Genomic DNA, 22,854 nt, shown 5'->3' with positions numbered 1-22,854 from the left:
CTTGAATCACTGGCAGATGTTTGTTGTTTTGTTTTGTTTTGTTTTGGTGTGTGTATCTGTGTGTGTGTGTGTGTGTGTGTGTTGTTTGGGATTACTTTGGTTTGAAACAGTTATTTGAAACAGAATCCCACTGTAGCCCAGGTTGGTCTGGAACTCATAGCTGACCAGCTACCTCAGTATCCCAAGTACTAAGATGCAGTTGTGAGACATAGCTCAGCTTCTCTGGCAATTTTATGCTGCTGCTTCCTTGTGTTTGCACTTAAGGTAAAGAGCTCACATATGCCCATGTGACCTCATTTATAAAAGCTGCAGAGACTGAATCCTAGCTGTGGTAGTGCCTGTTAAAGGAAGCTGGCTCACTTGCTGAGCAGTTTTATTTTTGTTTTGCTTAAAACCAAAAAGGTTTTTTTTTTCTTTTCAGGGATTATACAGCAAATTCTATTACAGAGTTTTAAAACAATCCTTATCAAAGTATCTTCAAAATTACTAAAAGCATTCATATGTCATCATGAACTCTGTTGAAAAGGTGATGGGAAGCAGAAAGGGAGTATTGGTAGACTTAGGAGACTTTACTGCATTTGTGCACAGCAGGTCCCGAGAAGTCTTTGCCTGAACAAGAAATAATTCACCAATGTGCGGTAAAATCCTGTTCTTTGCTATTTGCATTGCACACGTGTAGCCTGTGGTTCATGTAGCCTTTGCATGGCTGGGGACTCTGCTATGAGTCCACAGAATGTGAACAGCGTCTCGGTACTGCTGGTGCTGCTCCTCTGCTCAGCATTTCCTGCAGATGTGTCCTCATAGAGCTGTTTCAGGAAAATTGTATTTCAGGCTACCGAAGACTCAAAGATGAAGCAGTGGGAAAAATCCATTAAGGCCTAAACTAAGCATGGTAGCAGGCCTGAAATCCATCAGATCATTCATTGAGATTTACGGGGGTGTGAGACAGCTGGTGTAATCCAGGTTCCAAGTGCCCTGTTTCCGAGAGGGTCATTTCATGGCCCCTATGCTAAACAGAACCAAGGCGGTACCCTCTGGGGTCGTCAGCACAGCCACCACCTGTCCATGGCTGCCTTTCCTCTTTTCCTTTTATGAAAGCATTTGAAAATCTGCAGTACTAAGAATGCATAATTTGTGTTTGTAATAAAATGAATACAAAGAGCCTTTATTTCTGTGTGGATATTTAGTGAAATTCCACGTGGCAGAACACACAGGTAGCTAAAACTTTTAATACATTATAAATTTAATACATTATAAATGTTAAGAATTATACATAAAAACAGATTTTACTATATTGGTTCTGAAACTAAACTCTCTTTTTTTAAGATTTAATTTATTATATGTTAAGTACACTGTAGCTGTCTTCTGACACTGCAGAAGAGGGTGTCAGATCTCGTTACAGATGGTTGTGAGCCACCATGTGGTTGCTGGGAAATGAACTCGAGACCTCTGGAAGAGCAGTCAGTGCTCTTAACCACTGAGCCATCTCTCCAGCCCAACTAAACTCTTTCTTAAAGTTATTTTTAATAGCAACTTTAAATTTAACTGGTTACAATTCACAAAGATCCATTGGTTCGTGGTATGTATCGTCATAGCACAAACAGTGTTAACTGTGTACTGGACAGTGGGGGCAAGAGAAACAAGGCATTTCCTGTTCTTGGAGTACTCCAGTAAGGGCAGACAGTTCCAATATAGGGCATTGGAGCACTGATTTACATAAAAAAAAAAAAATGTCCTCACAAGGACACCTAGCCCAGGTGCTTACCCCAGGAAGGACTCTTGGAGGAAGTAAATTAATTCCTAACAAGGAAGTTACCCAGTGTGGGGGAAAGACGAGGAACAAGAGACTGTATTGCGTGCCTAACTAACTTTGTCACGCATTTCATTACAGTCAGAAGCAAATAAATGGTCAATGTGTCTTCTGGAAAGGATCACTGCAGTCGATCAAAGGCAGTGGTTTGAGTGTTGGCAAAGGACACGCCAGCAATCCAGATCAGTTATCCAGCAGTCCTGACAGCAGCAGTCAGAACTGCGACCCACAGTGCCTTATAGGTTAGCTTCTTACATGGAAGCCAACTCATTAAAGAATGCACTATCAGTGAAAACGTGGGCTTTGTCTTTGTTTTTTCTCTTTTTCTTCATGTGTGTACTTCTTTAGTGAAACTTAGACTGAATACATTTAAGCTTTCATAATCTTGCCATTTACCTGGAAGTGTTTTAGAACTTCTACTCTTGTTTTGTTTTGAATGGGTGCTCATTTATATGCAGTCAACGTACATACCAGGTTGCTTGTTGTTTTTTAATAATTTCAGGGTTTTATGGAATTAGGTGTGGGTACTGAGAGATCGCTGTCACTAGTCAGCAGTGAACTCTGAAAAGCCACCTCACTGTTTCCTCTTAAGCTGAGGGAGAAAATGAAGCCCACAGCCGTTGGCCAAGGGTCAGGATACAGGGTGTGAGGGATGAGGGAGTACTGAGAATGTGGGAGCACGGGGAACACACGGCAAAATAACCTCCGAATGAGTCACTCTCCTTCTGCAGCCCCAGCTAGGAGATGCCATGGCCAGACTGCAGCTGTTCCAGGAAGGGGTGGGAAGCAAAGAGGGAATCCTTTAATCCAGCCCTTCCTTGCTCCAAACTGTGTCACACACTGCAGGACACACTATCCCGAGTGCTGTGGTCCCCACCTGAGGCTTCTGTTCCTGACTTAGTCCCCACAACATTCCCAGCTCCCCTAAGCTCTACTTCCCAAGAGCTGTTTGTGTGACTACCTGTGGTTCGTCTATTAGATCAGAATCTCTGTCACAAAAGTTTCTTCTTAACTGCTCAGCATCTCCTTAGATGCCTAGGGAAAAGGGCCCACACCTCACACAAATGTCCTGATACCAAACCTGTTACTAGCTTTATTCATAAATCTATTTGCAAAAATATTTAAATATACTAGTCCTAGTCCAGTGTGTATCTTATAAAAAACAGAAAGCCAAAATGCCATGATTGATTGATTGATTGATTAATTAATTAATTAATTAATTAATTGACTAACCTGTAAAAATAATGATTGGAGTTAACTGTTATTCTTACGGTACACGCACCAGGTAGATGCTGCTGCTGCTGTCCACTGCAGTCCCTAGGAAGTGGAGAGCCTTCTGAATCTCTGCTTGGTGCTCTGTCGCAGGAGACGTGCGGCTTGTTCAGTAGGTTGGTGTTAGTAATTGTAGGAAACGTTCACACATTAGTGTTTACCTGCTGTTCTATAGGGAAGAAGCCAAGGTAATTCAACTGTTTCTTAAGGAAAAGGTTATTTAATTAAATTGAAATGAATGACACTGGTCATATTTTAGGGTCATGTTGAGATTTTTAACCTAAGCCATGCACTCTTTGTTTAGATCACAAAAGTTACAGTGCGGCTCTTAGAAGGCAGTAGTGGAGAAGGAAAGTGAGTACTGTGCTAGGAAAAAACAATAAAAGAGAAGGTGTGTTTTCTTTTCTCATCAGCGCCTTTTGGTGGGGTGGGGATGAAGTACATGAGAATGTGCGTGTTACACCAATAGGAATAAAATATAACAATGTATAACACATAGCCATTTCTTCTTACTGTGCCTGTCTACGGAAAGCCACCTTCACTCTCCTACTTCAAGAGAAGTCTGGAATGCCATCACTAGACAATCAGCAGCGAAGCACCAGAGGCGCCCCATGCCCCAGGGTTCTGAGAATAGCCTTGTCTCCTTGGCCAAGGCTCTGTCACTGTAGAATTTACCATGAGACATAACTCATGCAGTGAAGATTTCTAATTTAGTCTGGAGTATTTTGTTTCATATACAATAAAGTCTCCTTCATCCGGAACAAAGTAGAAAATTTGTAATGAGTGAAAATTTCCAATCGTAAAGTTTTCTTTAAGAGAAGACATTCAGTCATGGTACAGAATGTTCAGAGGCAAAGCAATTTTATTTCATCCAGATTATTACCAATTCCAAAATAAGGGCCCCAAATGAATAGGTCTTTCTTACTATATTTTGTCTAACGCAGTGTGTGTGTGTTGGACATTCTGAAAGCTGTAATACTGTAAGAAAGGCCCTTCCTGTTCCCACTTTATTCTTGAGAAAAGCAGAGGCCAAAGAATGTTCAACAAAGAGCAGAGAACTTACTTTTTGTAATTTGTCACTTCATGGATAAAAAGTAGAGACAGAAGGGTGAAGCACCTGTTGCTTTAAAGGCAATAAATGAGTGAAATGTTTTAACAGAAGTCATCAGCTTTCAAAGATCTCTTTCATCCGCTTCCCATCACTCACTGCTCTTAATTCCTTTGTCACATTTTTTACTGCATTACACGTAATCCTTGAAATCCATGGCGCATTTTGTATATAACTAGAACCATGTGGGCAGTTCTCACATGGGCAGTATTGCCCCAAATCCCAGCATTTTTTTTTTCTTTTTGGTTCCTTCTTTCCCACATATTTAGTCTTAGATGCAGGTTTGAGGAGCAGTCCTGGGGGTGATGGGAAGAGTTTCCCCCACTCACCATCTCCCACCTAGAAAGTCTCTGACGTTCTCCCTAGGTTTAGGGTAGCAGCCTCCAGCAGGCCCTGAGCAGCCCTTTGATCTCAGCCCTGCATTCTATCCCTCCCTCTTCCTTCCCTAGGAGCTGGCTCCTCAGACAGCTGCTTTGCAGTAGAGTCCTCCTATTTATATGTAACTGTATACACTAGCCAACAGAGTCGATTTGTAGAAGCACCTTGTGAAACCTTGTTCAGATAAAGGGTAAGGTTAGTAGTGTTTATCCATTCCTTCTGGAATAGTTCTGTTTATAACGAACAGGTTGAAGTAAGAAGAGACAAAAATTTCCAGTCTCCCAGGTTAAATAAGTTTAGTGCTGATACACAATGGGTGGGTGTACAGACAGAGCCCACACCACCACCACCACCTCCTCCTCCTCCTCCTGCTGCTGCTGCTGCTGCCACCGCCACCCTCAGTGCCACACATTACAGTACAAGGACAATATGGCTCTGGGTTGTTTGGTTAACATTTTGTTCTATGGGCTTGAGAAGGATATACTCTCATGGAGGCCAGAGGAGAGCTAGCAGGAGACAGCTTTTTCCCTCTGCAGTGTAGGCTTTGCAGATTTAATCAGGTCATAAGAGTTGGCAGCAAGCAGTTTTGCCTGCACAGCCATCTTGCTGGCCATTTTAAGAATTCTTAGAGCTAATTCTATCTAACCCTGTACTATAGCTTTTTGAGGGGTGTGTGTGTGTGTGTGTGTGTTTAAACAAGCTTTACAAGGTTGAATCCAGCAATAAGGATATCATATTTGAAAGCCTATTTTAAAAGACTAAAATTGATCAGTCTCTCATGAGATGTAAAACATGCATGCACACATACAGGGCAGTGAGAACAAATAGTTTTCCATTCGATTTGTAGTGGTCTTTTTCTCTGTTTTTATTTAGCTTGACCAGACAGATCTGTTTTCCAGTATGACTGCTGTGCTCTCTAGACATCCATTTGCCTCACTGACTTCAGAATCTCCCATTTTCTTTTGAAATGTGGTTTTCATTGATCCCTGCTGCCTTTGCCTTAGTTTTTCCCCCACAGAATTTTATATAGGCCTTATCTTAGATTTTAAACAGACATTCTAGCTAATTATGTTATTTACCAAAAAATGATGTGACTGTATTTCCTGATCCTATCCGCCCTGACCTAAGTACTTTTCTCTTTGCATTATGCTCTCAGTTGAAGAACACAGCAGTGTTGGTGGCATCTGCTGTATAGTACCTGAGTACATGTACAGTGCAGCTGACGACACTGGGACATAACCTATGGCCTAAATATGCTTGGAAGTTCTCCCTGTGCTCAGGTTGGGAGTTATATCCATAGTGTATTGGGGGGTGCCTTTTGTTTCATCTGTTCCATCATTTTGGGGTACCTGCCAGTTTAGCTTCATAGTTCCTAGGTCACAATTATTCTGGCCACAATGATGCTGGCCCTTGCCTGGACAGGACATGGGAGGAAAAGGCTGACTTTGGGCCTTTGGTGGGCACAGTGATGGGGACATGATGTAGGAATAGGAAGTACTTGTCTTTCCTTGGCTTTGTACAAACCAGAAGCAGACACCCCTTCATCTGCCCCTCACCACCTCACAAGTGCAAGCTGCAGGAGGGGTGGCCCGCCAAGTCAAGCAACGGTAGCCTGTGCCTGGCAACTCCATCATCTGCGGTGGCTCAGGAGGTCACTGGTGAATTCATGCACCACACTGTTCCCCCTGCAAGAGGAGACCGGGTCTGCCTGGGTTACCCTGCACTTTCAGACACAAGTGTACTGTATGGAAATCCTTTAAGGCAAGCTTAAAACCTTACATTTTAGCATGGCTGTTTAACTTTGGGTATTAGGTTTTTTGGGAAGTTAGAAACAACTAAGAACTTTTGCTTCCTGAGCTCATGACTTTGTAAATTTTTTAGATGACTTTGGCTTTAAGCAAGAGTTGTCTTCAGGAGGTGCATTGCGCTGATTTTTTGTTTTGTTTGGGTTGAAGAAAACTAGCATTTGGATCCAGTGACTCCAGATTTTATTTCCTGGATTCTTCTATAAAATGAGAGTAAAACACAGAACCCAGCGTGGATAGGAAGTGGGACCAGTACACCCGGTGCCTCCAGCTTCCTCAGGTGCTGATCAGAGCCATTAGCACTGAAGCGACCCTGGTGCTTACAAGGACTTTAGGTATGAGCAGCAGCCTTAATCATTTGCCTTAGGATAACTTACTATTTTTGTAAGCAATTGATTTAATCTTAGAATATGACTTCGGACACATTTTTCTCAATGTCTTGAAATCCCAAATCGATGTGTCAGTGCACTGAATTTTTTGCTCACATAGATTCTTTTCCTGGTGCCTCGTTATGACAAAGAATGAACTAATAGTGAGCTCCTAAAACGTGTGTGTTGACATTATTGGGAAGATGAAAGCATGAGAACCTTGTGATTTCGTTTTATTTGACGTGTAACAGTATTCACGGCAATGTAGAACTCTGTCTACTTGTACTTTTCCAAAAGACGCTCTGGTTTCACTCATAGCTCTAATCATTTGCAGTTTATATAAACAAAGCCCTGATATTTGTCTACAGCATACATTCTACAAAGTGCTTTGGATGTCTAGTGAGTCAGACAGCGATGCTGGCTTATACAGCACAGTAAAGTGTGAGGTCTGTCATGTCAGTGAATCTCCCAGATAACTCAGGTTGCATTTGTTAGAAGGTATTTTTCTCATAAAAGATTTGTGTTAAATGCTTTTAAGCAATACTTCATCTGCCTTCATTTTGAGCAACATTTTCTAAGTGGCTTCTGAAAGTTATTCATGTATGTACATAGGGGCCATTGGTTGGCTGTGGTAACCTTGGTTGGCCCAAACCTTTTCAGCCCTGTGTTTTATATTCTTTCCTACCTCACTGGCCTCCCTACAGCTGTTTAGTGTACTGAACTCTAGCATTTATGTGGTTTTTCAGTGTAAAATACACAGTTGATTAAAACAAACAAGAGAGAAAACATTTGAAATGATCCATTTACACATGCATTGTGCTTAGTAAAAATGAACTGTCATGCTGATAAGCCTGTGACCCAATAGATGTTTGTGGTATTTACATATATATTGTTTAGTCTTTGTATGATTTTTTTATTTACAGTGTTTTTTATAATAAGGTTTTAAAATAATTATAGTAAAATACAAATTTACAGAAGTGTTTTTAATTAAAATTAATTTAATTTAGTTGTAAAAAAGACAAAAACAAAAATTTTAAGAAGCTTAAAATGGAGTATATAATATATAACATTAATGAATACTTCGCAAATGGTTCAAACTTGGTGTAAGAAATTTTTAACTATTCCATACCTTTAAATGAATTTAGAAGTTTAAAAGGATTTAACAACCATGTCACACCCTTATCAAAATAAAAAGTATGGAGTTAGACTTTGTATAAAGTCTGAACAATTAAAATTTTCCACTGGTTCCTTATCTACCTCAGATATGATGTATCAGCTATCACTCTGGCTTAGTCTGTCTTCTTGTAAAAATTAAGTGTCTCAGCATCAGTCTGCCTTTTATCTTCCCAGGACCTCACTTATGGGAACTTCATAGAGATTGAATATTTGTCTAGGAATTATATATAGAATAACTACCCGAATTCAGAATAGCACAAAACTAGAAATATGGGGCAGTTATAATCACACAGACTTAATACTGAGAATTTACATCTTTTTATCACTGCACATGAGAGTGTGCGAACAGCCTGACTAGCTGTTTTGGGTAGCCAGTAGCTACCCAAAAGTAAACAGGCAGACAGAATGCCAACTTTTTATCACTAATTTTGCCTACCATGTTGGAAAATTAAAGCTATTGTGGAAAGCTTTGTGTGACTAGGGAACTCTGGGCTTCCTATCCCCTGTGGTTCAAGACTGTGTGTGTGTGTGTGTGTGTGTGTGTGTGTGTGTGTGTGTGTGTCTGAATTCTATAACTGAATGTGCTGCTCCTGACCATCACTAGTGTTTGTATATGAACAACTGTGAGCAATCACTTTCTTGCATGGTTTCCTACCCATGGTTCCTCAGACAGGCTCATAGTCTTGTGTCAGCCTTTCTAGAGCGGGGGTCACAGGCATATGCCACCATGTATGCCTTGCTTGAGACAGACCTTTTCATCAGCAGAAGCAGACCTCAAGACACCCATAGTTCAGCCAATGAAGATGTGAGGAAGAAATCAGAACCGCTCACAAAGTTGTTGGTTTTTGTTTGCTCTTGGTTTTTCAGCTGACCTTTATGTCTTGAGGATGAACTTCTTCTGAGGCTCTGGCCCTGAGGGTCACTGACAGGCACTTAAGGCATTTGTCTTGGGGTGGAGAGATGGCTTATACACAACTGTACTCCTGCATACACAGCTAATATGCTACACATCAGAGTGAGACAGGCTGAAGCATCACTTCAGACCCAATGGTCTACTTGAAAGCTAGGCAGAAAGAGCTTGGGAGTTGCAATAGTACATCCTTAGAAAGTCACACAGTAAAGCATTTTTCTCCTCTTAATAATGCTTTCTTGACCATTGAAACCTTGTAGTAGGTTTGAGATCTGGCCAAAATAGTTTTGAACGTGAGGTAAAGCAAGTAAAGCCGACCAAATAAAGACTAAAGCCCTCGAGCTGGCGTTTACAAGCCAGGGCTCCTTATATAAGATAAACGTGTCACTGTGAACCTTCAAACTGTACTTTTAAAAGTTGACTACTGTTTGATAGGAAAAAAATATCCCAAACAAAACTGTGTTGGTACATTAGCTTGCAAAGTGATCATTTCAAAGGCCTTCTTTCCCCTCTGCTTAAATGTGTAACAGCAAACCGATCTATTCAGGACATTCTACTCAAATTTGATACAACCAGGAAAGTAATGCATGCTAGTTAGGAAATGGGCAGCATTTAGCCTGGGGCTTGGAGAATGGCTAATTCTAATCCTTTTCTTTGTGAGTCTCTAGAATCTGGCTTCTGTCCTCTCTCTCGTGAAGTCTTATCATCATACTGCATTTTTCTCTCATAGGAGCTGCTATGGGAACGTGTTGGACATTGAGAGGTTGGTGGCATATGGCCTGTGCCATCAGTGCCTACTGCATTCATCTAAACGAGCTTGTTGACCTTAACAAGCCTAGACTCCTTCTTTTTAAAAATAGGTTACAGCCGGGCATTCTGAGGGTTAGAGGACATGCTTATGGTGCTCACGGCCTGACATAGACACACCATTCGCTTAATGGGCTTCTTGCTGCAGATATTTTCTGCTACACAATCATGCACTTGGTTCATATGTATTCTGACTCTTCTAGGACTTTTCTGAAATTAGCACAGGCTCAATTAAGTGTTTACTTCAGAGAAGGTAAAGCAGCGATGAGGAAAGGGAGGCCTGGCAGTAAGCTGTGGGTGGGAGCATCCACTGTATCCTTCATAAAGGAACTAGAAAAGAGCTGCTGACTAGTGATGACGGAGAACTCAGCCTCAGTGAGAGGTGAGCATAGAGCATGGGTGCTCAGAATGGGGATTTAAAGGCCTTGGTCTAGTACAGTGGACTTGTTTATCCTGGGGAGTAACAGAAATTTAGAAAGCTACCATAGCAAACTAAATTGCAAGGGTGCTAGTAGAGGGTATTGAAGGGTTTCAAACCATCTGCTGGTGGAGAGTCACGCCTGTAGCTCAGTCACATTTAGGAGTTATTTATGTGGCAGTAACCTACAATTCTATGCAAATGTCAAGCTCAGAAATTACTAGTAAAAAGGATCCTTATTTCCTCTATCTTTTTGTTGTTGTTCACTAGAAACTAAGATACTTTGCCAAAATGTAAATGCATGCAAACAACACAATCAACCATCCAGCTTCATAAAATGGCACCTCCTCAAGAGTTGTCTCTTCAGAATGTGGTTCTGAGTTGGAGGTTGACGAAAGCATATGGAAAGAGCTCCACCTAGGCTTCAGTGTTGTTGTCTACTGCGGTGTCACAGACTGTGACTTTAGTGGAGCAGAAAGCTTAGTTAGAGATGTCAGCGCTGTCATCCAGCTGTTGGGAAAGCTGGGTCCTAAAGCCTGGAAAACTCCAGCACCAGTAATGTTGGCCCATGCGCATCCTTTCTTAGTTGTATGAGAGTGCAGCTGTGCGTGCCCTACTACCCACATCTGTCTGGTGTGAGCATCCGCCACTCTCTTGTGGTGGCAGTGGCTTTCTGCGCCTCCTTGTTCCTTCCTTGGGAAAGCACAACTCACTAACCCCTTACATGACCTCTGTGAATGTCATCCCTTCAAAAAACAGCCCTGTCTCACCTAGGAGACTGCCCACCCCCATCTGTGCTCTCTGTGTCAGTTCCCCCTGTCTCTGTGACTTCACATACTTGTGAGTGTCATTCTTATGCTTCAGAGTAACTTTGCTCCAATTAGTCATAATTGGTGCCTACAAATGTAGGGACTTAGCTGATACTTGTTACATGAGTAATGTAAACTTTGGTGGTTGTCAGTCCTAACTTCCTTTAAAGATAATTCTGGAGATACTTAAGTTTGGAAATCATACTGAAAAACTTAAATTATTATTTCTTTTTCTTTTAGAAAAATTATTTGGGACCAATAGAGAAACTTTCTCTCCGCAAACAGCGGTTCATGCAGTTTTCATCCCTGGAGCACGACGGAGAGTATTACATGACACCCCGAGACTTCCTCTTCTCAGTCATGTTTGAGCAAGTGGAGCGTGAGTGCTGTGCTATTTTATGTTGTTTGTTTTGGTTTGTTTTCAAATCTTAAACATGAGGGTTGGGAAGCTTGTTTTCAAAATTTGTGACAGCTTGAGCCAGGCGTGGTGGCGCACACCTTTAATCCCAGCACTCAGGAGGCAGAGGCAGGTGGATTTCTGAGTTCAAGGCCAGCCTGGTCTACAGAGTGAGTTCCAGGACAGCCAGGGCTATACAGAGAAACCCTGTCTTGAAAAACCAAAAAAAAAAAAAAAAAAATTTGTGACAGCTTTTTTGCATTTGAATGATCCCTATTCCTTGTATTGGGCATCTTCTTGTTGTAATGTGACAGTTATAAACTTTCATGTGTATCCGCTTAAAAGTAGTTATTGTATATGGCTTTTTCTAAATGAGAAAAAAAAAAAACAGTGACTCTTAGTCAGGGTTTCTGTTCCTGCACAAACATCATGACCAAGAAGCAAGTTGGAGAGGAAAGGGTTTATTCAGCTTATACCTTCAAACTGCTGTTTATCACTAAAGGAAGTCAGGCCTGGAACTCAAGCTGGTCAGGAAGCAGGAGCTGATGCAGAGGCCATAGAGGGATGTTACTTACTGGCTTGCTTCCCCTGGTTTGCTCAGCTTCCTTTCTTATAGAACCAAGACTACCAGCCCAGAGATGGCACCACCCACAAAGGGGACCTCCCTGCTTGATCACTAATTGAGAAAATGCCCCACAGCTGGATCTCATGGAGGCACTTCCCCAACTGAAGCTCCTTTCTCAGTGATAACTCCAGCCTGTGTCAAGTTGACACACAAAACCAGCCAGTACAGATACCTAAAAATGTTATTTAACTGGCTATTAGTTTTTAGTGGAATTGAGGTTTTAAATTGAGAAGAAAATATAGTAGACTAATTATTAAAGAGAAACATTTATCAGAGTCACAATGTTATTATGTTATCTTGTTGTAAGTAGAAAAATCCCGAAGGAAACAATGTAACCAAACATTAAAATAACAAAGTGCAATTACTTTATAAATGGCAAACTCATAATTATTCCATGGTGGCAGGAACCCCCAGGTTTATCTCCTGAGCCAGCCCTTCTCACTGTGCGTGTATGCACCATAGTTCAGTAAGGACTGTCATGCTGACACTCTACAAAGTGCTGGATTCACTGTAAGTAACTTTGGTACCACAGAAGGCAGAGGTCAAGGCAAGTGGTCAGAGCAGGATCGGGTGCACGGGGAACAGCTGAGCAGGGCAAAAGCAGAGTGAACATGATGGAGCGTCCCAGAGACAGGACATCCACGGGACACTGGAGACTGGGGACTTGGGGATCACTGAAGAACAAATGAGAGCGAGAAGGTACAACTGGCAGAGCTGTGTGGACTTCAACTTGAGGGAACAATGAAGGTTTCAGAATTAGAAAAATAAAGTAATAAAAACATGTTTAGATTACTTTAATCTAGATCTATGGAGGGAAATTTAGCAGTATGTGGCAAAACTTTAAAAATGTTGACCTACATTGGTACAGTAGTTTGGGCCAGATATAGTGGCATACACTTTTAATCCCAAAAAACAGGAGGCAGAGGCAGGGGAATATTTGTGATCTACATAGTTCCAGGGCAGTCAGGGCTATATAGTTCAAACCCAGCCTCAAAAACTCGAAATAAATAGAGTAGTTTAACCTCTGACATGAGCATAACTTGGACATTCTCACTCCTGTCCTCACAGCAGGAAAAGGAAAAAGAAAAAATGGTGAAAAGTATAAAATCAGCCATTCAGGTCCATCAGGGGTCACCACAGAATTGGGGTCACAGGACACCTTGACCCAAAACCTGGAGGCAAGTAAAGGCAGAGGGTCAGTCAGGGCTTGCTTGGGTCAGAAGCTTCCCAGCAGCTACCAGGATCCTGTGTCAGAAATATTTTAAAGAATAATCTGTTACCTGCTAGAATCTGAGTATAAACCAGCTTAAGAATGAGAGCTCCTGAAGAGGAGGGGTAACGTGGCTCAAAAAGCAAGAGTGCGCCGGGCATGGTGGCGCACGCCTTTAATCCCAGCACTCGGGAGGCAGAGGCAGGCGGATTTCTGAGTTCGAGGCCAGCCTGGGCTACAGAGTGAGTTCCAGGACAGCCACGACTACACAGAGAAACCCTGTCTCGAAAAACCAAAAAAAAAAAAAAAAAAAAAAAAAAGCAAGAGTGCTCAGCTCTTCAATACCTGAAGGCATGTGCCATGGCATGTGTGGGCACACACAATCAATAGAGATTTATCTTTGATTATGTGTCTATGTCTCTGTGTGGGTATGTGCACCTGAGTACAGATGGTTTTGAGCTGCCCAGCATAGGTGCTAGGAACCAAACTCAGGGTTGAAGAAATGGCTTAGCAGTTAAGAGCATTTGACGTGCTTTTAGAAGGCCCAGGTTCAAGTCCCAGCACCTACATGGCAGCTCACCAGCTATCTATAATTCCTGTTCAGGGAATTCAGTGCCTTCTTCTGACTGCCACAGGCACCAAGCACACATACATGTAGACAGGATACTCACACATAACATAAAATAAATACAGCTTTTAAAAAAGAGCCTGCCTCTCCCAGCCAGTGCCAGTTCTATTAAATAGACTGTTATAGCCAGACAGGGTTTGCTCTCAGAGTGGATTGATTTCTTGTGAGAGTTAGTTAGTAGATTTCAATGAGGGCACTGTTCTGCCGAGCTGCACCCTGCTTGATCGCCCATCAGTAACTGATGCCAGGGCATCTGAGACTCCAGAGATGCACATGTGCAGCATTCCTCCTTATGACAGGGTGTGTGTCTGTGTGCGTTACCCCAAGATAGAGACACATCTTAAACAAAAGTACTAACCAGAAGAATGAGATTCAGCCATCTTCAAATAGAACTTTGTTCTCAAACGTTACCTTAAAGAAATTGAATGGCATGACGAAAAGCTGGCAGAATTTATTTATAGCACATAAACAGGACAAGAGTCAGTATTTACATGGGAAGTTACAGTTTTAAAGGAGGATTGCACATGGAAGAGTGAGGGCTGGGTCATCTCCGGGTGTGCCAAGTGACATGGTAATTACTGCAAAGTGGCATCACTGGAGAAACTGTCACTTCAGAAGGGGCCATTTGGCCTGTCTTCCTGAATGCAGCAAGCCATAAAGATTCTTTTGAGAGGGACATCCTTCACAAAGCAAAGCCAGAAAAACAGCCTTGATCACCAGACTGGTGACTGCAGTAATTCATCACAGCCCCAATTAACAAGTTCTTTGAAGTAACCTTTAGTGTCCATTAGCTTCTACCTACCCTCCCTACCCCTGCTCCAGATATCTTTTTTTTTTTTTTTTTTTTTTTTTTTTGGTTTTTTTTTCGAGACAGGGTTTCTCTGTGTAGCCCTGGCTGTCCTGGAACTCACTCTGTAGACCAGGCTGGCCTCAAACTCATAAATCCACCTGCCTCTGCCTCCCAAATGCTGGGAATAAAGGCGTGTGCCACCACACCCGGCCTCCCAGATATCTCTTAATGATGTCCTTAGAATTTACCTTAGTCCAGAGATCCATCTGTCCTGTCTGTCTTCACAAATTGACTGTTGTCTAACTATCAAAGCATCTTCCGTTGGTTGTTCTGGCTTCACTTTCTGGTGAGGTTCTCCACACACAGGACAGTTTAATAAAGCAGGCTCTCTTTAACACTCAGGAGATCCAACGAAGAGCCTGCACAGGGCTGAGGGTGACAGTGTACTTACCTAGGCTGTGTGAGGCCCCAGCTTCCATCCCTAGAGCTGCCACAAGAAGACTAGGCAGGGAAGAGAGTTTTCCCTCTTGGTCTTTTCCTCTCCCCCTTCCTCCCTCTGTACAGCTATTAAAAATGGAAGAATAGATATTCACAGAGGAAGAAGCAAGAAAATGAATATAAGTACTTCCCTTGTTTGTAACTGTAGTGAAAGAAAAGTTTATACTTGCTGTATTGGCAAGTCCCTTCACAGAGGTTGAGGAGGCTGTAGATCAGAGGTGGAGGGCTCCCAGGACTTTACCTTTATGTACTCTTGGTTGGAATTGGAAATGGAAAACTCCAACTACTTTGGAAAACAACTTTAATTGCTTTGGAAAATTAAACATAATTTGACCAAAATTTGCATTCCTAGGTATATATATATATATATATATATATACACACACACATACATACATATATACACATACATACACACCTGATAGGAGCATTTACTGGTGTGCCATAGGATATATGCAAAAGAGTATTTATAGCTGTAGTGTTATGTTAGCAGAAAAGCTGGAAACCACCCACGCCTTCTGGAGAGAACGGATAAAGCAGGGCATGTTCACACTGGGGAATTCCATTCAATAAGAGTGAATGAACAGTGTCTGTACAGTGTCTGTCATGGCAATGGAAAGAACCCATAGCTCCACGGTTCACTGAAACTAATAGAAAAAAGTGTCTGGATATAAGTCTGAGGTTTTATAGGAAATATAGAAATACCTATTCAAGTAAAGCTACTAAAATGAATAAGAAAATATTCAAATCTAGAGTACTTTAACACCGGCCCCTTCACCTACCTGTTACAACTCAGTGAGATAGAAACTCATTCTAGACTGCTCCAACAGGAGCACGGTTCTCAGAGGACTAGTGGGAAGGTGCTGTACTTTAGTTCTCAGAGGACTAGTGGGAAGGTGCTGTACTTTAGTACTTGACTACTGGGAGGATGAAGGGTGGGGCATCCTCTCCCACACACTCCTTATGCCTTGCATGCTCTTCCACTGGGAACACGGGAGACCTGGCTGCTCTTGTTCTGGCTTGAAAGGCAGAGAGAGTATCCAGGAAAAAGAGATGGAAGACCTGAGGTCCACTTGCTGGACCAGGCTATTACTACTCAGAAAGAGCAGCACCATTGTCCTTATGTTGGCTGCAGAACTCTGGCCTCCAAAGTTGTTTCTTCCTGGGTGACAGAAGCTGGTTTAAAAAGTAGCTTCTGGCCGGGCGTGGTGGCACACGCCTTTGATCCCAGCACTCGGGAGGCAGAGGCAGGTGGATTTCTGAGTTCTACAGCCTGGTCTACAGAGTGAGTTCCAGGACAGCCAGGGCTACACAGAGAAACCCTGTCTCAAAAAAGAAAAAAGAAAAAAAAAAAGTAGTCTGGTCTCTCTGATGATAGTAACCTGACTTTAACATAAAGTGCAGACTTTGAAGCACCACCAGAAACAGAATGGGTGAGCTAGGCATACTAGCACATGCTTGTAATCTCAACGTGCTGGAGGCTGCGGCTGGAGGATTGCTAGTGTGAGGCCAGATGAACTCCATAGCAAGCAAAATCCTGTCTCCAAATAGAGATAGATAGATAGATAGATAGATAGATAGATAGATAGATAGATAGATAGATAGATAGAGGTTGTGGTAGGAAGTTGAGAGGTGAGGGATAGAGTCCGTGAAGAAGACAGGCTAAACTATGTGCTAGCTCCTTTGCCGAAGCACACTTAGGAAAGAGAAAAAAATGGGGAGCCTCCAGGGGTCCTAACAAATATTAATCACCCCACTGGGAGTTGTTCCTTCATGGCAGCGTAAATTAGAAAGATGGCCTGTAGAGCAGTGTGTGTCCAGATTTCTCATCGGTCAGCATGAGAATGTCCACACTCGGCACCTTGCAAGGTCAGAAAGGAGCTCCAGACCCCCAAACCGCACCTTGTCCGTGACTGACTTCCAATAGGCCTTGTCGGGGAGGGCAGGGGCACACATGGTCTCTACTAAGTGCTGTGCAGCCAGACACTGGGCACGCTCACAATCAATGGATGACAAAGGGAGCTAGTACCCAGATTCTCAGTGTGGGGAAGGAACTAGAACCCAGACCTCTGCAATATATTATCTAAAGTATCCAGAGCCCAACAGCAAAAGTCAAAGACTACAAAAATGCAAGAGCCTGTAGCATCACTGGACAAAATCAGCAACAGAAATTGCTTGTGAATTGCAACCAGATAACAGGTTTAACAGAAAAGACATCAAAATAGCCCCTAAAATATGTTCAAAGAGCTGCAGTAAACTATAATTAAAGACTGTGACATTTCCACTTTTATTATTCATTGGAATGCAGTTAAATGATCAGAGGGCACTGAGCCAAATCAAGAGTTGAGTAATTTTGCAGACCAAATAATACATCCTTTATGCATATGATGTCCTTCATCCTCATTTTTCATCGTGGATAAGATCATCTTGGTTACATTCCTACAGATCGTGATGAACAGCAAAACAAAGAAAAACTAAGCAAAACCACTGACCCGTGCTCTGGGTAAATGAAATGATATGAAGCAATCTAAGACTTATTAGATTTTAATCTCATTTACCTGGCATTAACTTTTTGGCCTTTTGGTAAATACTACACTTTATTAATAACAATTGATGAGACTTATGTAAGCATCATAGGACTTCCAAATAGACTCCAGTAACTCCCTGTATCTAGCTTGGGTCTCTGCTGTGCGTGCCCTTGCAACACACACCATCTCTTTCTAGATTCTTTCCTGCTGCACTCCTTTCAGTGACTTTGGCTTCACCATTCACAACCCACACTACTACCTAGAATTGTCCCAATTTCACAGATTTTCTCAGATTTCAGAACCTCCATCTGTGACAACTAATTCATTATCCTCCACTTTACCTGCTACCCAGTATGTTTATTCTGAAACCTCATAAAAATGTCTAGTGTCCAGTGTCCTGTCATCCCAAGGTCCCCTTCTCCTTTTCCGTGTAGCCAGGGGTTTGTGACTGTCACTCTGATAACGACTTGCCCATATCCCTTTTGTCTCTCCTGAACTGCTGGGAAGACAGGCACTTGTACAGGTTGGAGCCCCTAAATTCAACCTCAGCTTTGCCTAATCCTCCAAGTCACACCTGTCATGTGTCTGTTCATATTCTCCAGCTTCCTTCACCCACCTGCCCAAATCCCCACCTTCTTCTCTCTCCTTCTTGTCACACCCTTCCTTCTTGCTGATGATAAGATGTATGTACCCATTTTTAATTGACGGAATGAAGGCTAAAAGTCCTTTAGATTTCTCAGATACTGCTCTAGCTGGAGCCTCTTCCCGCCCTCTCCTGTTTGCCAGGAAGGGTGTGTCTCCCTTTAGCTGGTCCCTCCACCCTTTGTGCTCTGTTGCTCTTGATCTCTGATGTCTCCTTTTTAAAACCTTCAGGTATTCTCATGTTCACCATGATATATTCTTAGACATTAGAGATACCAGCAATAAGAGTGTGCAGGATTATTGGACGATCTCAAATGTACATTCAAACAAGAAAGACAAGTCAGAGAACTGAACTCCAGGCTACTTCAGCATTTAGAGGTGGAGAGATGGGAACCCATAGGAGAGGGAACAGCAGTTCAGAACAAGGAGGAAAAGCAGGAGTAGATTCAAATGCGGTTTTGAGGAAGAAGGAATAGTCACAGAAAGTACAATTGAGAAGCAAGCAAGATGAGGACCAAGAATTAGTTCATCACTGGCTGGCAACATGAGGGGTGTTGGTGAAGTAGTGTCAACATGGGAGTCTGAGTACAGTAGGTGGGGTACATAAAGGAGAAGTAAACACTGAGGTCTTTGCCTAAGGGAAGGAGAGGACTGATGTGAGAGGTGGGGTGGAAGTGTACCCAATAGAAGAGCTTTCACCTTGGGCTGAGGGGGACGATTGAGGCACAGTGAGGTAGAGCAGAGGATTCTTCTAGAACTAAGATCCTGAGAGCACGGGTGAGGAGCACAGTGGAAGATGGGATCTTAGAAAGGCCTTCCGTAACAGCAGCAAAGGGATAGTTACTATCTCTCTCTGCTCTCCAGGAAAAGAAGGCAGTTACAGGCTGTAAGAAAGGGGGGATATTGGGACTTACAGAAGTAGCCTCAATAGTAAGAGATAATGGAATAAGAAAGACTGTGTAAATGCCAGTGGCTTTATAGAGTTCCGTGTGCAGGCAGTGCCATGAGTCAGCAGGTAAGGGTGCCTTGGACCCCCTGAGCCTACATGCTGTGAGGAGAGAACTGACTCCCCAGTGTTGTCCTCCAGCCTTCCTGCATATGTGCTCAGATGTAAAGCCCAGAATAAAATGAGCTTTTTAACATTTGAGAATGAAGTCATTCCAGTGGGTATTAACAATGGATTTGAGATAAGTCTTGTTTTGTTTTGTTTTGTTTTGTTTTGTTTTTCAAGACAGGGTTTCTCTGTATACCCCTAGCTGTCCTGGAACTCACTTTGTAGACCAGGCTGTAGAACTCAGAAATCTGCCTGCCTCTGCCTCCCGAGTGCTGGGATTAAAGGCTTGCGCCACCACGCCCAGTTTTTGAGATGAGTCTTGCAGAAATGTTATGACTACTTTTCTCTATTGAACCCTACATGTTCTGGTGTGGATTAGGTAGAATCGGATCTAACCAGGGCTGGGGGTCACCACGAGCCTGTGATAAAGTAAAAGAAGAGGGGGCTGCTGTGTATGACAGACTGGCAGGCTATGATGGTTGGTGGTGGATGCTGAGCCTGGTGGGAAGTCACACTTATGCAAATGAGGAATGTGATAGACAGGTGGAGGAGTCTGATTGTAGGGCTCACCAGAACGGAAGGGTAGCCACAGGCAGCACACACAGGATGCTGGAGGAGTAAGTCAATGCCTGACTTTGAATATTGGCTTCAACACTAGCCCCATGGGCCTCTGTTCCCACCTCAGTAAGTTGAGAATACTAGTAGTAAAGAGTCAGGCATATAAGAGTAGGGCATGGAGAGCCCAGCATGTGGGAGCTCTGCAGCTGTAGCTCCTTCTGCATATATTGGCTCCTGTTAGGGGAAAGGCAAAAATATAGACACTTGTTACATTTGAACCTTCCAGGGTTTTTGTTGTTGTTGTTTGTTTGTTTTAATGATTTTAGAGGGATTTTTCAGTGTTTTCTATGGTTTTAAAAGATCTTACAGTGAGGGAGGATACATAGGAGAAGCATTTTTAAGATCAGCCCAGCTTGTGTCAGGGGCTGAAACTGAGAAAGAGGTTACTGGGGTAGTTTTGGAAATCACAGTGCTGGAGCGTGTTCTGCCTTAACTTTTCTGCAAGCTGGTGTCTGCAGCTCTGGGAATGCAGCTGACCTTCAGTCACTGTGGGTGGAGCTCAGGGCAAAGGAAACTGGTGCCACTCCCACCTGCTGGAATGTGCTCAGCTTCTGGTTAGGCTCTTTGAGCTCCAGGTATCCATCATTCAAGAGATCAGGGCTAGAGGCACAGAAGTGGCCATCACTTCCTTCCCTCTGGGTACCAGTCTTTATGCTTCTGTACTTTTATCAAGATCAGTTACGTTTGAGAAATATTTGAACATGTGTGAGGTGACTTACCGTGGCACGTGTCATTATACTAGGGCACAGGGTAGTACATGTGAGTCACACAGACCTAGGGTCTGTATTTGTCCTTTTATCTAATATTCATACCATAATGACATGTGAGGAGGGAGCTGTGGTAAAAACCTGCTAGCTCAGCAAAGTAACTTTATTGTCTTAACTATATGCAAAGTATCTAATTACAAGCCTGATTCAGCAACTAAGCTGCTAGCTCTGTAGAAATCTTCCTATCTGTGTCAGTCTGCCAAGCTAGTCTATCTTTCTCTTGAGCTCCTCCAAACCCAAGAGGGCTCCTTAGCTCTCTTTCCTACTATAGTGTTTTACCTGTGTCCTGCCAGCTGCTTCTCTATGATTTCTGCAAGCCCTGAGATAAAAAACAAAATCCTTGTCTCATACCCAGAGCTCCTTCCATGAAGTTCTTCCAAGCCAAAAGAGAGAGGCCCAAAGAGAGTGACCAAAAAAATCGAGAGACCTCAGAGGTCCATTTCTGCAAAAGAAGTCTCTAGGTCTTCCCCTACACCCTTAGCAGGCTCAACCACGTCACCATCATGGTGGAGAGCAATAAGCCAAACCAGTAGAGAGCCAAACCATTTTAACTTTGTGGTGAGGCAGCTCAGAGCCATCCAACTGACTTTTCCTTGGGTCATAGAGCAAAGACCACAAGACCTCTCCCAAGCAACTTGCCTTAAAACAGGTAAGAGCTTTCCATTCTTTAGCATTCTTACCTATGGAGGCTTTTAGAGGCACACCCAAGCTGCATCTCTACAGGACATGTCTGAATGCATCTGACACACACAATACCTATTTAAGTTTTTATATTTTGCTAACAGTTGGGTTTTCTCTGAACCATGATCAAATATCCCGCAACAGGAGTTAATCCCATTAGTCGCTGGTTAGTGCCAAAGTCTCTCCTGACTGTTTCTAGATCATTAGAAAATAGTGTTGTGGGGATGATGGCGTACATTTTAAAAACTAAAGCATTACAATCTGTAGAGCAGAAAATACAGTCAGCTAGAGCCAGTGGCCGCCACCTAGTACTCGGGAGCATTATTAGCACACACCTTTTTTTTTCTTTTTGGCCAGTAAATTTTTTACAGAGATATAATTCATATGCCATACATTTGCCCTTTAAAGCACCCTTCCAGAGGTGAGACGCTTTGTACCACACACTGCCTAATCTGTGCCTGACAACCTAGCATTTTCTGTTCCGTGCAGAGTAGTTCCCTTTCACTGGCGTTGTCTGAAGATATTCTGATTGTTTCGTTAGTATGTTATAATTTAATGAGTTCCCTTATATTGGAGCATTTACATTTCCTACAGTTATTTTACTAATATGAATAATTTCATAGTGAGTATGGTTTTTATAAGTCTTTGCTTAACTGGTTCTAAAATAATTTTCTGAACTGGTAGTCCTGAAATGTAAACACAAAGACTTTTTAAGACTATTATCAAATTATCTGCTGAAATAAAGGACCTAATGATTTTGATTTCCTGCCTAACTGAAAATTTTCTCATAAACTTTTCAATAGTAAATTGTTCTATTTCATTACATTTATCAGGAAGCACTATTTTTAGATTTCAAGAGCAAAATTTTATGCTCAAGTTACCAAGATGGATGGAGAACATTGTCCTCTCCTTCCTGTGTAGCATACTCAGTGTGCAGGGCAGTGAGCTACAGCATGGTGTTTCCATATCCTCCTGTCATGGCGCTTGAGCATGTTCGCCCCATCCTTCTCTCTTCCCCACCCATGCTTTCCCTCCCCCCCTTTCTTTTATGTCTCTTCACTAAGGTTCTACATATGAGAGAAGATGTGTTTGTCTTTCTGAACCTGCTCTACTGACCTAATATGATGTCCAGTTCCTTCCATTTTCCTGCAGATCGTACAACTTCTTTATGGCTGAATAGAATGGACAGAGCACATTTCCTTTCCCTTTGTATCTGGACAGCTCTGCTGATTCTGTACTGTAACGCAGTGTTGAACATGGAAATGTGAACGTTTTCAAAGCACAGGATGCTAAAGTCACTATTCAAAAATATATAAGCTGTGAAGACTCCAAAGACTCTAAGTTGAACTCCAGCTGAACCAAAAATCAATATTCTCAGGGCACTTGAAGATGGTACAAGAGTAGCCAGGTTTATATCACCCAGTCTAGATACATACCACACACACACACACACACACAAACACCCACAAGCACATACTTACTTGACATGGAGACCAACAAGGATGTTCTTAATTGTCACCCAGCAAGATAGCAAATACCTGAAAAGTTACTTGTC

At 42.5% G+C, this 22,854-nt stretch overlaps 1 protein-coding gene across 1 annotated transcript in view; it reads left to right on the top strand.

Annotated features, from left to right (window-relative positions):
- Micu2 (mitochondrial calcium uptake 2) overlaps window positions 1-22,854 on the top strand; it is a 78,962-nt gene that overhangs the window by 14,834 nt on the left and 41,274 nt on the right. The window contains exon 2 of the mRNA XM_021182414.2: window positions 11,102-11,240. Coding sequence (XP_021038073.1) covers window positions 11,102-11,240 — 139 coding nt within the window. The remainder of the gene's footprint in view (window positions 1-11,101; window positions 11,241-22,854) is intronic.

Source organism: Mus caroli, unplaced genomic scaffold (assembly GCF_978045245.1).
Source record: "Mus caroli unplaced genomic scaffold, Mus_caroli_1 scaffold_12, whole genome shotgun sequence".
Lineage (NCBI taxonomy): Eukaryota > Metazoa > Chordata > Mammalia > Rodentia > Muridae > Mus > Mus caroli.
The sequence above is the reverse complement of the archived record's forward strand: the minus strand, read 5'-3'. Positions and strand labels throughout refer to the sequence as shown.